The sequence below is a fragment of the Prinia subflava genome, chromosome Z (assembly GCF_021018805.1).
Source record: "Prinia subflava isolate CZ2003 ecotype Zambia chromosome Z, Cam_Psub_1.2, whole genome shotgun sequence".
NCBI classification, from domain to species: domain Eukaryota; kingdom Metazoa; phylum Chordata; class Aves; order Passeriformes; family Cisticolidae; genus Prinia; species Prinia subflava.
In genome coordinates this window covers 27,531,314-27,544,697 of record NC_086283.1, presented here as the reverse complement: position 1 = coordinate 27,544,697, position 13,384 = coordinate 27,531,314, and the positions used below count along the sequence as shown (strand labels likewise).

At 52.4% G+C, this 13,384-nt stretch overlaps 1 protein-coding gene across 6 annotated transcripts in view; it reads right to left on the bottom strand.

The window, feature by feature from the left end:
- Positions 1-13,384, bottom strand: part of XRCC4 (X-ray repair cross complementing 4) — a 152,741-nt gene that overhangs the window by 49,885 nt on the left and 89,472 nt on the right. For all 6 annotated transcript variants that reach the window (XM_063423817.1, XM_063423813.1, XM_063423814.1 and 3 more), the window contains one exon: positions 13,036-13,183. In XM_063423817.1, coding sequence (XP_063279887.1) covers positions 13,036-13,183 — 148 coding nt within the window. The remainder of the gene's footprint in view (positions 1-13,035; positions 13,184-13,384) is intronic.

Here is a 13,384-nt window from a genome sequence, read left to right as displayed (position 1 = left end):
GAAGGGAAGGGTGCGGGAAGGGAAGGGAAGGGAAGGGTGCGGGAAGGGAAGGGTGCGGGAAGGGAAGGGTGCGGGAAGGGAAGGGAAGGGAAGGGAAGGGTGCGGGAAGGGAAGGGTGCGGGAAGGGTGCGGGAAGGGTGCGGGAAGGGTGCGGGAAGGGTGCGGGAAGGGTGCGGGAAGGGTGCGGGAAGGGTGCGGGAAGGGTGCGGGAAGGGTGCGGGAAGGGTGCGGGAAGGGTGCGGGAAGGGAAGGGAAGGGAAGGGAAGGGAAGGGAAGGGAAGGGAAGGGAAGGGAAGGGAAGGGAAGGGAAGGGAAGGGAAGGGAAGGGAAGGGAAGGGAAGGGAAGGGAAGGGAAGGGAAGGGAAGGGAAGGGAAGGGAAGGAAGGGAAGGGAAGGGAAGGGAAGGGAAGGGAAGGGAAGGGAAGGGAAGGGAAGGGAAGGGAAGGGAAGGGAAGGGAAGGGAAGGGAAGGGAAGGGAAGGGAAGGGAAGGGAAGGGAAGGGAAGGGAAGGGAAGGGAAGGGAAGGGAAGGGAAGGGAAGGGAAGGGAAGGGAAGGGAAGGGAAGGGAAGGGAAGGGAAGGGAAGGGAAGGGAAGGGAAGGGAACGGAAGGGAAGGGTGCGGGAAGGGAAGGGTGCGGGAAGGGAAGGGAAGGGAAGGGAAGGGAAGGGTGCGGGAAGGGAAGGGAAGGGTGCGGGAAGGGAAGGGTGCGGGAAGGGAAGGGTGCGGGAAGGGAAGGGTGCGGGAAGGGAAGGGAAGGGAAGGGAAGGGAAGGGAAGGAAGGGAAGGGAAGGGAAGGGAAGGGAAGGGAAGGGAAGGGAAGGGAAGGGAAGGGAAGGGTGCGGGAAGGGAAGGGAAGGGTGCGGGAAGGGAAGGGAAGGGTGCGGGAAGGGTGCGGGAAGGGAAGGGTGCGGGAAGGGAAGGGTGCGGGAAGGGTGCGGGAAGGGAAGGGTGCGGGAAGGGAAGGGAAGGGAAGGGAAGGGAAGGGAAGGGAAGGGAAGGGAAGGGAAGGGAAGGGAAGGGAAGGGAAGGGAAGGAAGGGAAGGGAAGGGAAGGGAAGGGAAGGGAAGGGAAGGGAAGGGAAGGGAAGGGAAGGGAAGGGAAGGGAAGGGAAGGGAAGGGAAGGGAAGGGAAGGGAAGGGAAGGGAAGGGAAGGAAGGGAAGGGAAGGGAAGGGAAGGGTGCGGGAAGGGAAGGGTGCGGGAAGGGAAGGGTGCGGGAAGGGAAGGGTGCGGGAAGGGAAGGGTGCGGGAAGGGAAGGGTGCGGGAAGGGAAGGGAAGGGAAGGGAAGGGAAGGGAAGGGAAGGGAAGGGAAGGGAAGGGAAGGGAAGGGAAGGGAAGGGAAGGGAAGGGAAGGGAAGGGAAGGGAAGGGAAGGGAAGGGAAGGGAAGGGAAGGGAAGGGAAGGGAAGGGAAGGGAAGGGAAGGGAAGGGAAGGGAAGGGAAGGGAAGGGAAGGGAAGGGAAGGGAAGGGAAGGGAAGGGAAGGGAAGGGAAGGGAAGGGAAGGGAAGGGTGCGGGAAGGGAAGGGTGCGGGAAGGGAAGGGTGCGGGAAGGGAAGGGTGCGGGAAGGGTGCGGGAAGGGAAGGGTGCGGGAAGGGAAGGGTGCGGGAAGGGAAGGGTGCGGGAAGGGAAGGGAAGGGTGCGGGAAGGGTGCGGGAAGGGTGCGGGAAGGGTGCGGGAAGGGTGCGGGAAGGGTGCGGGAAGGGTGCGGGAAGGGAAGGGAAGGGAAGGGAAGGGAAGGGAAGGGAAGGGAAGGGAAGGGAAGGGAAGGGAAGGGAAGGGAAGGGAAGGGAAGGGAAGGGAAGGGAAGGGAAGGGAAGGGAAGGGAAGGGAAGGGAAGGGAAGGGAAGGGAAGGGAAGGGAAGGGAAGGGAAGGGAAGGGAAGGGTGCGGGAAGGGAAGGGTGCGGGAAGGGAAGGGAAGGGTGCGGGAAGGGAAGGGAAGGGTGCGGGAAGGGTGCGGGAAGGGAAGGGAAGGGAAGGGAAGGGAAGGGAAGGGAAGGGAAGGGAAGGGAAGGGAAGGGAAGGGAAGGGAAGGGAAGGGAAGGGAAGGGAAGGGAAGGGAAGGGAAGGGAAGGGAAGGGAAGGGAAGGGAAGGGAAGGGAAGGGAAGGGAAGGGTGCGGGAAGGGAAGGGTGCGGGAAGGGAAGGGTGCGGGAAGGGAAGGGTGCGGGAAGGGAAGGGAAGGGAAGGGAAGGGAAGGGAAGGGAAGGGAAGGGTGCGGGAAGGGAAGGGAAGGGAAGGGTGCGGGAAGGGAAGGGTGCGGGAAGGGAAGGGTGCGGGAAGGGAAGGGTGCGGGAAGGGAAGGGTGCGGGAAGGGAAGGGTGCGGGAAGGGTGCGGGAAGGGTGCGGGAAGGGTGCGGGAAGGGTGCGGGAAGGGTGCGGGAAGGGTGCGGGAAGGGAAGGGAAGGGAAGGGAAGGGAAGGGAAGGGAAGGGAAGGGAAGGGAAGGGAAGGGAAGGGAAGGGAAGGGAAGGGAAGGGAAGGGAAGGGAAGGGAAGGGAAGGGAAGGGAAGGGAAGGGAAGGGAAGGGAAGGGAAGGGTGCGGGAAGGGTGCGGGAAGGGTGCGGGAAGGGTGCGGGAAGGGTGCGGAAGGGTGCGGGAAGGGTGCGGGAAGGGTGCGGGAAGGGTGCGGGAAGGGTGCGGGAAGGGTGCGGGAAGGGAAGGGAAGGGAAGGGAAGGGAAGGGAAGGGAAGGGAAGGGAAGGGAAGGGAAGGGAAGGGAAGGGAAGGGAAGGGAAGGGAAGGGAAGGGAAGGGAAGGGAAGGGAAGGGAAGGGAAGGGAAGGGAAGGGAAGGGAAGGGAAGGGAAGGGAAGGGAAGGGAAGGGAAGGAAAGGGAAGGGAAGGGAAGGGAAGGGAAGGGAAGGGAAGGGAAGGGAAGGGAAGGGAAGGGAAGGGAAGGGTGCGGGAAGGGAAGGGAAGGGTGCGGGAAGGGAAGGGTGCGGGAAGGGAAGGGAAGGGTGCGGGAAGGGAAGGGATGGGTGCGGGAAGGGAAGGGAAGGGTGCGGGAAGGGAAGGGAAGGGTGCGGGAAGGGAAGGGAAGGGAAGGGAAGGGAAGGGAAGGGAAGGGAAGGGGAAGGGAAGGGAAGGGAAGGGAAGGGAAGGGAAGGGAAGGGAAGGGAAGGGAAGGGAAGGGAAGGGAAGGGAAGGGAAGGGAAGGGAAGGGAAGGGAAGGGAAGGGAAGGGAAGGGAAGGGAAGGGAAGGGAAGGGAAGGGAAGGGAAGGGAAGGGAAGGGAAGGGAAGGGAAGGGAAGGGAAGGGAAGGGAAGGGAAGGGAAGGGAAGGGAAGGGAAGGGTGCGGGAAGGGAAGGGTGCGGGAAGGGAAGGGAAGGGAAGGGAAGGGAAGGGAAGGGAAGGGAAGGGTGCGGGAAGGGAAGGGTGCGGGAAGAGAAGGGTGCGGGAAGGGTGCGGGAAGGGTGCGGGAAGGGTGCGGGAAGGGTGCGGGAAGGGTGCGGGAAGGGAAGGGTGCGGGAAGGGAAGGGTGCGGGAAGGGAAGGGAAGGGTGCGGGAAGGGAAGGGAAGGGTGCGGGAAGGGTGCGGGAAGGGAAGGGAAGGGAAGGAAGGGAAGGGAAGGGAAGGGAAGGGAAGGGAAGGGAAGGGGAAGGGAAGGGAAGGGAAGGGAAGGGAAGGGAAGGGAAGGGAAGGGAAGGGAAGGGAAGGGAAGGGAAGGGAAGGGAAGGGAAGGGAAGGGAAGGGAAGGGAAGGGAAGGGAAGGGAAGGGAAGGGAAGGGAAGGGAAGGGAAGGGAAGGGAAGGGAAGGGAAGGGAAGGGAAGGGAAGGGAAGGGAAGGGAAGGGAAGGGAAGGGAAGGGAAGGGAAGGGAAGGGAAGGGAAGGGTGCGGGAAGGGAAGGGTGCGGGAAGGGAAGGGTGCGGGAAGGGAAGGGTGCGGGAAGGGAAGGGTGCGGGAAGGGAAGGGTGCGGGAAGGGAAGGGAAGGGAAGGGAAGGGAAGGGAAGGGAAGGGAAGGGAAGGGAAGGGAAGGGAAGGGAAGGGAAGGGAAGGGAAGGGAAGGGAAGGGAAGGGAAGGGAAGGGAAGGGAAGGGAAGGGAAGGGAAGGGAAGGGAAGGGAAGGGAAGGGAAGGGAAGGGAAGGGAAGGGAAGGGAAGGGAAGGGAAGGGAAGGGAAGGGAAGGGAAGGGAAGGGAAGGGAAGGGAAGGGAAGGGAAGGGTGCGGGAAGGGAAGGGAAGGGTGCGGGAAGGGAAGGGAAGGGTGCGGGAAGGGAAGGGAAGGGTGCGGGAAGGGAAGGGAAGGGTGCGGGAAGGGAAGGGAAGGGAAGGGAAGGGAAGGGAAGGGAAGGGAAGGGAAGGGAAGGGAAGGGAAGGGAAGGGAAGGGAAGGGAAGGGAAGGGAAGGGAAGGGAAGGGAAGGGAAGGGAAGGGAAGGGAAGGGAAGGAAGGGAAGGGAAGGGAAGGGAAGGGAAGGGAAGGGAAGGGAAGGGTGCGGGAAGGGAAGGGAAGGGTGCGGGAAGGGAAGGGAAGGGTGCGGGAAGGGAAGGGAAGGGTGCGGGAAGGGAAGGGGAAGGGTGCGGGAAGGGTGCGGGAAGGGTGCGGGAAGGGAAGGGAAGGGAAGGGAAGGGAAGGGAAGGGAAGGGAAGGGAAGGGAAGGGAAGGGAAGGGAAGGGAAGGGAAGGGAAGGGAAGGGAAGGGAAGGGAAGGGAAGGGAAGGGAAGGGAAGGGAAGGGAAGGGAAGGGAAGGGAAGGGAAGGGAAGGGAAGGGAAGGGAAGGGAAGGGAAGGGAAGGGAAGGGAAGGGAAGGGAAGGGAAGGGAAGGGAAGGGAAGGGAAGGGAAGGGTGCGGGAAGGGAAGGGTGCGGGAAGGGAAGGGAAGGGAAGGGAAGGGAAGGGAAGGGAAGGGTGCGGGAAGGGAAGGGTGCGGGAAGGGAAGGGTGCGGGAAGGGTGCGGGAAGGGTGCGGGAAGGGTGCGGGAAGGGTGCGGGAAGGGTGCGGGAAGGGAAGGGTGCGGGAAGGGAAGGGTGCGGGAAGGGTGCGGGAAGGGAAGGGTGCGGGAAGGGAAGGGTGCGGGAAGGGAAGGGAAGGGTGCGGGAAGGGAAGGGTGCGGGAAGGGAAGGGAAGGGTGCGGGAAGGGAAGGGAAGGGAAGGGTGCGGGGAAGGGGGGGAAGTAGGTTCGGGAAGGGGAAAGGGTGCGGGAAGGGAAGGGAAGGGAAGGGAAGGGAAGGAAGGGAAGGGAAGGGAAGGGAAGGGAAGGGAAGGGAAGGGAAGGGAAGGGAAGGGAAGGGAAGGGAAGGGAAGGGAAGGGAAGGGAAGGGAAGGGAAGGGAAGGGAAGGGAAGGGAAGGGAAGGGAAGGGAAGGGAAGGGAAGGGAAGGGAAGGGAAGGGAAGGGAAGGGAAGGGAAGGGTGCGGGAAGGGAAGGGTGCGGGAAGGGAAGGGTGCGGGAAGGGAAGGGTGCGGGAAGGGAAGGGTGCGGGAAGGGAAGGGTGCGGGAAGGGAAGGGTGCGGGAAGGGAAGGGAAGGGAAGGGAAGGGAAGGGAAGGGAAGGGAAGGGAAGGGAAGGGAAGGGAAGGGAAGGGAAGGGAAGGGAAGGGAAGGGAAGGGAAGGGAAGGGAAGGGAAGGGAAGGGAAGGGAAGGGAAGGGAAGGGAAGGGAAGGGAAGGGGAAGGGAAGGGAAGGGAAGGGAAGGGAAGGGAAGGGAAGGGAAGGGAAGGGAAGGGAAGGGAAGGGAAGGGAAGGGAAGGGAAGGGAAGGGAAGGGAAGGGTGCGGGAAGGGAAGGGAAGGGTGCGGGAAGGGAAGGGAAGGGTGCGGGAAGGGAAGGGAAGGGTGCGGGAAGGGAAGGGAAGGGTGCGGGAAGGGAAGGGTGCGGGAAGGGAAGGGTGCGGGAAGGGAAGGGTGCGGGAAGGGAAGGGTGCGGGAAGGGAAGGGTGCGGGAAGGGAAGGGAAGGGAAGGGAAGGGAAGGGAAGGGAAGGGAAGGGAAGGGAAGGGAAGGGAAGGGAAGGGAAGGGAAGGGAAGGGAAGGGAAGGGAAGGGAAGGGAAGGGAAGGGAAGGGAAGGGAAGGGAAGGGAAGGGAAGGGAAGGGAAGGGAAGGGAAGGGAAGGGAAGGGAAGGGAAGGGAAGGGAAGGGAAGGGAAGGGAAGGGAAGGGAAGGGAAGGGAAGGGAAGGGTGCGGGAAGGGAAGGGTGCGGGAAGGGAAGGGGAAGGGAAGGGTGCGGGAAGGGAAGGGAAGGGAAGGGTGCGGGAAGGGAAGGGAAGGGAAGGGTGCGGGAAGGGAAGGGTGCGGGAAGGGAAGGGAAGGGAAGGGAAGGGAAGGGAAGGGAAGGGAAGGGAAGGGAAGGGAAGGGAAGGGAAGGGTGCGGGAAGGGAAGGGTGCGGGAAGGGAAGGGTGCGGGAAGGGAAGGGAAGGGAAGGGAAGGGAAGGGAAGGGAAGGGAAGGGAAGGGAAGGGAAGGGAAGGGAAGGGAAGGGAAGGGAAGGGAAGGGAAGGGAAGGGAAGGGAAGGGAAGGGAAGGGAAGGGAAGGGAAGGGAAGGGAAGGGAAGGGAAGGGAAGGGAAGGGAAGGGAAGGGAAGGGAAGGGAAGGGAAGGGAAGGGAAGGGAAGGGAAGGGAAGGGTGCGGGAAGGGAAGGGTGCGGGAAGGGAAGGGTGCGGGAAGGGAAGGGAAGGGAAGGGAAGGGAAGGGAAGGGAAGGGAAGGGAAGGGAAGGGAAGGGAAGGGAAGGGAAGGGAAGGGTGCGGGAAGGGAAGGGGTGCGGGAAGGGAAGGGTGCGGGAAGGGAAGGGAAGGGAAGGGAAGGGAAGGGAAGGGAAGGGAAGGGAAGGGAAGGGAAGGGAAGGGAAGGGAAGGGAAGGGAAGGGAAGGGAAGGGAAGGGAAGGGAAGGGAAGGGAAGGGAAGGGTGCGGGAAGGGAAGGGAAGGGTGCGGGAAGGGAAGGGAAGGGTGCGGGAAGGGAAGGGTGCGGGAAGGGAAGGGAAGGGAAGGGAAGGGAAGGGAAGGGAAGGGAAGGGAAGGGAAGGGAAGGGAAGGGAAGGGAAGGGAAGGGAAGGGAAGGGAAGGGAAGGGAAGGGAAGGGAAGGGAAGGGAAGGGAAGGGAAGGGAAGGGAAGGGAAGGGAAGGGAAGGGAAGGGAAGGGAAGGGAAGGGAAGGGAAGGGAAGGGAAGGGAAGGGAAGGGAAGGGAAGGGAAGGGAAGGGAAGGGAAGGGAAGGGAAGGGAAGGGTGCGGGAAGGGAAGGGTGCGGGAAGGGAAGGGAAGGGTGCGGGAAGGGAAGGGAAGGGTGCGGGAAGGGAAGGGTGCGGGAAGGGAAGGGTGCGGAAGGGAAGGGAAGGGAAGGGAAGGGAAGGGAAGGGAAGGGAAGGGAAGGGAAGGGAAGGGAAGGGAAGGAAGGGAAGGGAAGGGAAGGGAAGGGAAGGGAAGGGAAGGGAAGGGAAGGGAAGGGAAGGGAAGGGAAGGGAAGGGAAGGGAAGGGAAGGAAGGGAAGGGAAGGGAAGGGAAGGGAAGGGAAGGGAAGGGAAGGGAAGGGAAGGGAAGGGAAGGGAAGGGAAGGGAAGGGAAGGGAAGGGAAGGGAAGGGAAGGGAAGGGAAGGGAAGGGAAGGGAAGGGAAGGGAAGGGAAGGGAAGGAAGGGAAGGGAAGGGAAGGGAAGGGAAGGGAAGGGAAGGGAAGGGAAGGGAAGGGACCACCTAAAAGCACAAATAATGCTGATCATCCATGAATCACAAAGATGCCTTAACTATTTAATTTTTATGGTTTAATATTCACATTAGAGGATCATACAACCCAACCATGCACTTCTAAGAGATTTCTTATCTTGTGATCACACTGTTTGCCAAATCAGGAAAGTTCTCTCCTATGGCATTAAATAAATGAACTTAAGAGAATATAAAAAAGTGACACGTCATTATGAGCTCTTAAGTACATCTTTCCATAAAAGGGGTAACTGTGTTGTAAACTTCACACCTCCTCTGGAAAGTTCTGGTGTCATTTCCAGCAGAACCCTGTTTTTGCCTGGTTGAACTTTTACACGAAGAAAAAGTTGTGTGAAAAACTAAAGTTTGGAATGTCATCCTCTGAGGATAACGGATTGCAGGACAGATCTCTGGTTTCTCCTACCTGAGTCACTGGTGGTAGCAGACCACACTTTAAATAAACCTTCCATTAGAGCTTCAAAAATGTGAACCGCAAGCAATGAATTAAACAAATGCAGAGAGAGGATCCCCAGGGAGCTCTGGGTTCACCACAGGCTCTGAGTGCTTCTGAGGGGATGGAAGTTTACCAAAAGAAAAACAAGTCCAGCTTATTACAGTATTGGGATACAATGCTGAAAGACTTCTTTCCAAATAAATTACATACTGTTGTTGATTATATTTTGGGGGGTCCCCGGGGAGTGCCCCTGGAGACCCCCAGGGTCCTAGGGTCGTGGTTGTTCCCGTGCTGGCAGGCAAAGAGACTTAGACGCCGGTGGGGTGCTGATGAGGTGAGGGTTTATTCACTGAGGGAGAGGGGGAAGGGAAGGGGGAAGGGGGAAGGGAAGGGGAGCGTCCAGAGGCCTCCAGGGGGAAGGGGGCAAAGAGGGCGAGACCCCTTGCGTTAGCATTCTTATCACAGAGGTTCAAAGGGGCGCGGTAACATTCTCCAGCCAATGAGGTTACAGATACAGGATACTGCAGGGAGGGTACAGACTTGGGATAAACCACACATTTTCCAGGGGTGAGCCAGAGCAAACCATTTCCTTAAAATGCAATCCCACAACATATACCTGCGAAGACTCAAAAAATCTTTTGAAGGTACAGAAAAGGAGGAGAGCATGAACACTGGACAAAAAAGAAATCCACATTTACCATTAACAAAGCCAAACACAGTGAAGTTAGGGAGTGTATCTTTTTCCTTCAATTTAAATTTAGGCCTGATTCTGGCAGTCACTCCATTTTATCACTCGAGCAAGAGGAACCAAGCCAGCAAAAGTCAAATTTCAATTAAAAAAAAAAAAAAAAAAAGAGGCATTAATAGTGACATCAAAGGTACTGAACTAAACTTATGAAACTGAAATTTTTGCCATGCAGAACAACTAATACATCAGGTTCACAGTGCTTGGTGCAAACAGGTAATTCTTCATTAAAAAAGACAAGGAAATAATATCTGTTACTTCTCAATCAGTTGGATTAAGACTATCTATTAACGTTTGCTTCTCAGAATTATGGAACATTTCCTCTGTAAGAACTCTTTAAAAAAATTATTTCTCTAGTCTTATTCTCAGGAGAATCCAGCATATTTGCATCCATAATAATGTTTTTCCTGTATTTAAGATGCCTTTCCCCAAACCACTTCTATAATTGTACATCCACTCAGCAGTAGGCATGCATTAAATGGCACATAAATTATGAATACCCTCCAGCAGCAGGAATGGATTATATTTTGAAATATACAGAATAACTTAAAGAAATTTTAAGCCTTATACAGCAAAGCCTTTCTCCTAAGAAACACATGTGTGAATGAGGACCATAAATGGTCCTTTATTAGTAAAAAATGAAAGAAATAAAAAGGGTTTCTTTTCTTAACTCATTTTAAAAAGCCCAATTTTGATAAATCAGATTGGAAGGATGCAAGTTGCACTAGAAATGGAAGCTTTTTCTGGATTTATTTTTATTTTAGTTATAGAGACTCCATCCCGGTTCCACTATAGTCTGCAGGTTTTGTCCAGTGACTACGCTTCATTTTTAAAATGGTATTAAAAATTTTGCCACCTTCAGTAGGTACTATCTGCTCTCAAGTAGGTTGCAACACTTTTAAAGTGAAAATATTATTACAGGATTCAGGCTGACAGGCCATACAGCTAAGCTTCTATATTGAATGCATATTCCACACAGCTAATAGTGCCATTCATATGCAGCTCTCAAAGAGATTTGGGTAATGCCTCAATAAGTATAACTTCTAACTGTGGATTGGAATGCTCTTATTAATTTTTTTTCTCCTCCAATTATGAAATGCAAATTCTGAAAAGAAGAATTTGCATCTTAACTTGACTTATATATTATCTCTGACTTACACCTTAGGAAATTGCCAGATATTAAGTTATAGTTAGAGCTGCACCAAGACCTGGAATCAGAAAAATTCCTTACTGGAATCAGAGTAATTTTATTTTACTTCCTGGCTCAATAGTGTTTTGAAAAGGAAGATCTACTTTTTGTCTTCACATATTTTTAAAATGTGTACATTAAGAGCCATAGGTCAGCTCTTATTGACTAAAAGTAACATCTATCTGCCTAAAGAAGCATTCCCTTTCACTGGATATCTCTGATTTAAGAACAGTCTGCTAGAGAGCCAGATAAACCTCATTCTTGGCAGTTGTCTGACCCACTAATTATTCTAAATTTCTACTTCATCTCAAAGTACATCTTTATTTCAGCAAATAATTAAACAGTTCATTTAGCAGCCTTGTTCTACAAATCCTAATTCAGTTCCTTGCTGCTCTCATGGCTACTTTCACTAAGCTTAATATTATCCAAAGCACATTGCCAAGTTGCATTAAAAATGTTGATTTAGCCCTTGAACGAATTGCCACAGTAATACTAGATGTCTATATATACAATTTAACTCCTTTTCCTGCCACTGCAACCACACACAAAGCATGAGAAAGGCAGCACACCTTTTGCTCTAATTTCTGTGTCAAACAGATTTTTATTTGCATTCTTCTGAGTATTTTTGGTTATATTCAAGAATATATTTTCATTCCAAGGAGCAGAGAATTGCCACACAACTAGCCTCAACATCCATAAATCTAAAATATTTGCAGAAATAGAATCCTTTAGGTTTTGATGACTTAGTATTTACTGTAGATGGTCTTGAGTTTAAGATACATGCTATTTTCTTAGCACACTGTAAAGTCTTACAAGAAGTATATGAAATTTAAGACTTTTCTTAAAAGTTAAGACACAACTTTTCGTATGTGATAACACTGACAGCACTGAAAAACACTGTGTTTTCAAAAACAATCTGAAAGGCAAAGGGAAAAGAAAACCTTGGATGCTTTCCTTTGCTGAAGAGGAATTTTTAATTCTTTTTTTTAGGCTCTAATACCAAGCAACTCACTACACAGCAGGTTAGGGCTGGTGGTGTTGGGTTTGTGGCAGCCCTTGTCTCACCTGGAGAGCGCTGGTGATGTCACCAAAACTTCCATGTGGGAAATAACTCTAAATAAGCTCTATTTGCTAAAGCAAGAACTGTGGGAGAGCGTTTTGTGTGACTTGGCCTCGAAGCACTTACATTTGTATTTACATTAAGGAGCCAGCCCTGGCTACAGGTCTGAGCAGGAGAGCCCAGGAACAAGGGAGGACTCGCTGGTGCATTTGTAGATGTGATCACAAAATCAGATCAAGTCTGGCACTTAATACCAGAACACCACAACTTGCTCTCCATCTCCCTGTTTGTGATGGAGCACTTCCAGAGGCAAAGGAATTTCGAGGTTAACTTCCCCCCCTGCTAACCCTTTGTTTGGATTAAATAATTTTGAATATTTTTTTCTTTTTGCTCAATGACACAATACTGGAAAACATTTTGGGCAGGACCCCAACATGCTGTCAGCTTAAGATAAAGCCCTTTGTAGCACCAAGGATTTGGCATTCCATCAGCACAAATTACTGGAATAATTACAAATTACTCCATAAAAAGAACACCTATATTTGTGAACTGGATCACGGTGCTAATTCTACATCTCCCCACCTTCAACAGGCTGAAGAGAACTGAAAATTATTAGTTAAGCAAATTGACTGAAAACTTGATTAGCAGCTGGCAAAAGACTTCAGATAAGATAAGAAACTTCAGTGACATTGAGAAAAATAACCATCAAAGTGGAAATTATTTCATTTCATCTTTTGGAATGTTTCAGGTGAACAGGGATATTTCCTGTCTTCTTATCTAATCCAAGAATTGTCACTGCCACATAAAGTGCAAATAAGAAAAATGGAGATGCAGACTGATAGAACGGATGTTCCATATGGCCAGTCTCAAAACATAAATAATTATGTTACAGCCAATAAAAAGAACCACTCTCTAGATTCAACCCTGACTCAAGCTGTAAATGGAGTAGAAATTCTTTGCACATATGAAAGTCATAATGCTGCTCTGTTTCTACTAAAATTTGCCTTATTTCAAGGAGTTAAAACAAAAATAGCATTATCTTCTTATTTGTCCCCCTACACACAGGACTTAGATATTCATAAACAAAAAAATACTCAATCCAAGGCCCCTGTATATTTGCAATACTTTCCCTCCATAGGTTTTCCTTCAACAATCAATATTAAATAAAATGAACCTGAATTTCAGGCAAACACAGGCAGACTGTCAAAATCAAACTGACCGAATACAATGGGGAAAGGGCATTTTCCATTGAAATGGACTGGAATGTAAAAGAACAAAAAAGCAAGGTCCGACATATTTCTACACCATCCTAAAAAATGCAATTTTTAAACTAATAAAACAGGATTGTAAATTCAAACATTCCTAGCTGGCATCGAACCAGAACTTGTACGTCAAAATTAGATAATTCTACTGCTATTTAAACAGAAATCTTTGCTAATCACGGGAAATGTCTTTGTAATCTACTTGTGTCCACGGCTGTTTAAAGAGTTTACAATCCATGGAATAATTACAGATAAAATTGGAAAATATGTATTTTCAAACATAATTTGCCATAAACTTAGAAGAAAAAATAGGTTTATGAAGAAAATACTACCAATCCCATAGCAGCTCTGAGGCAACTCTATGCACAGCTATAAGCACCTCCCAGAACACACAGAAATATTTCCAGAAGTTGAAATGGTCATAAGAAAAATATTTTTAAGTGCTACAAATCCTGACCCCCTTTGTGTTTTAAGAGTGAACTATTTTTTCTGCCTGGAGACTTAATTTTCAGAAAAATCTTTTAAAGATGGAATTGAGAGGTAATTTCTTTCCACTGGAATCCCAAAGGCAGAATCTCAGGGTGGTGAGGTTGGAATGTCCTCAGCCAGAGGTTGTCCAAGCCCAGCTGGGTTTGGAGTCCCACAAACCCAATGAAGTCCGTGAATATAAAAATATTTCAATACATTTAAAACCTGCTTACTTTTCCTGGGCTGCCTGTTCTGCCTCGTAAGCAGCCACCTTAGCTCCTGTCCCTGCAGGTTTTGCTGTCCTTTGCCTTCGTTTTCTCCTCGGAGCTGGGTCCACAATGTCTGGGCTGCCCAGGAGGGAGGAATCTCTTCGTTCCAGAGCTGCCAAGAGGAAACCAACCAAGGTCAAAAGAAATCTAACATCTGAAGTGTTTCAAGACAACCCTTAAAGTATTTCTTTTCTGTATCTTTCTTATGAAAATCTCTTTAGTCTCAAGATGGCCTCAGAACTGGAAGAAATTCGTGACACAAAGGCAAGTTCAAAAAGACTGAATTTAAACTAGAAAGATAACCTTTTCTTGG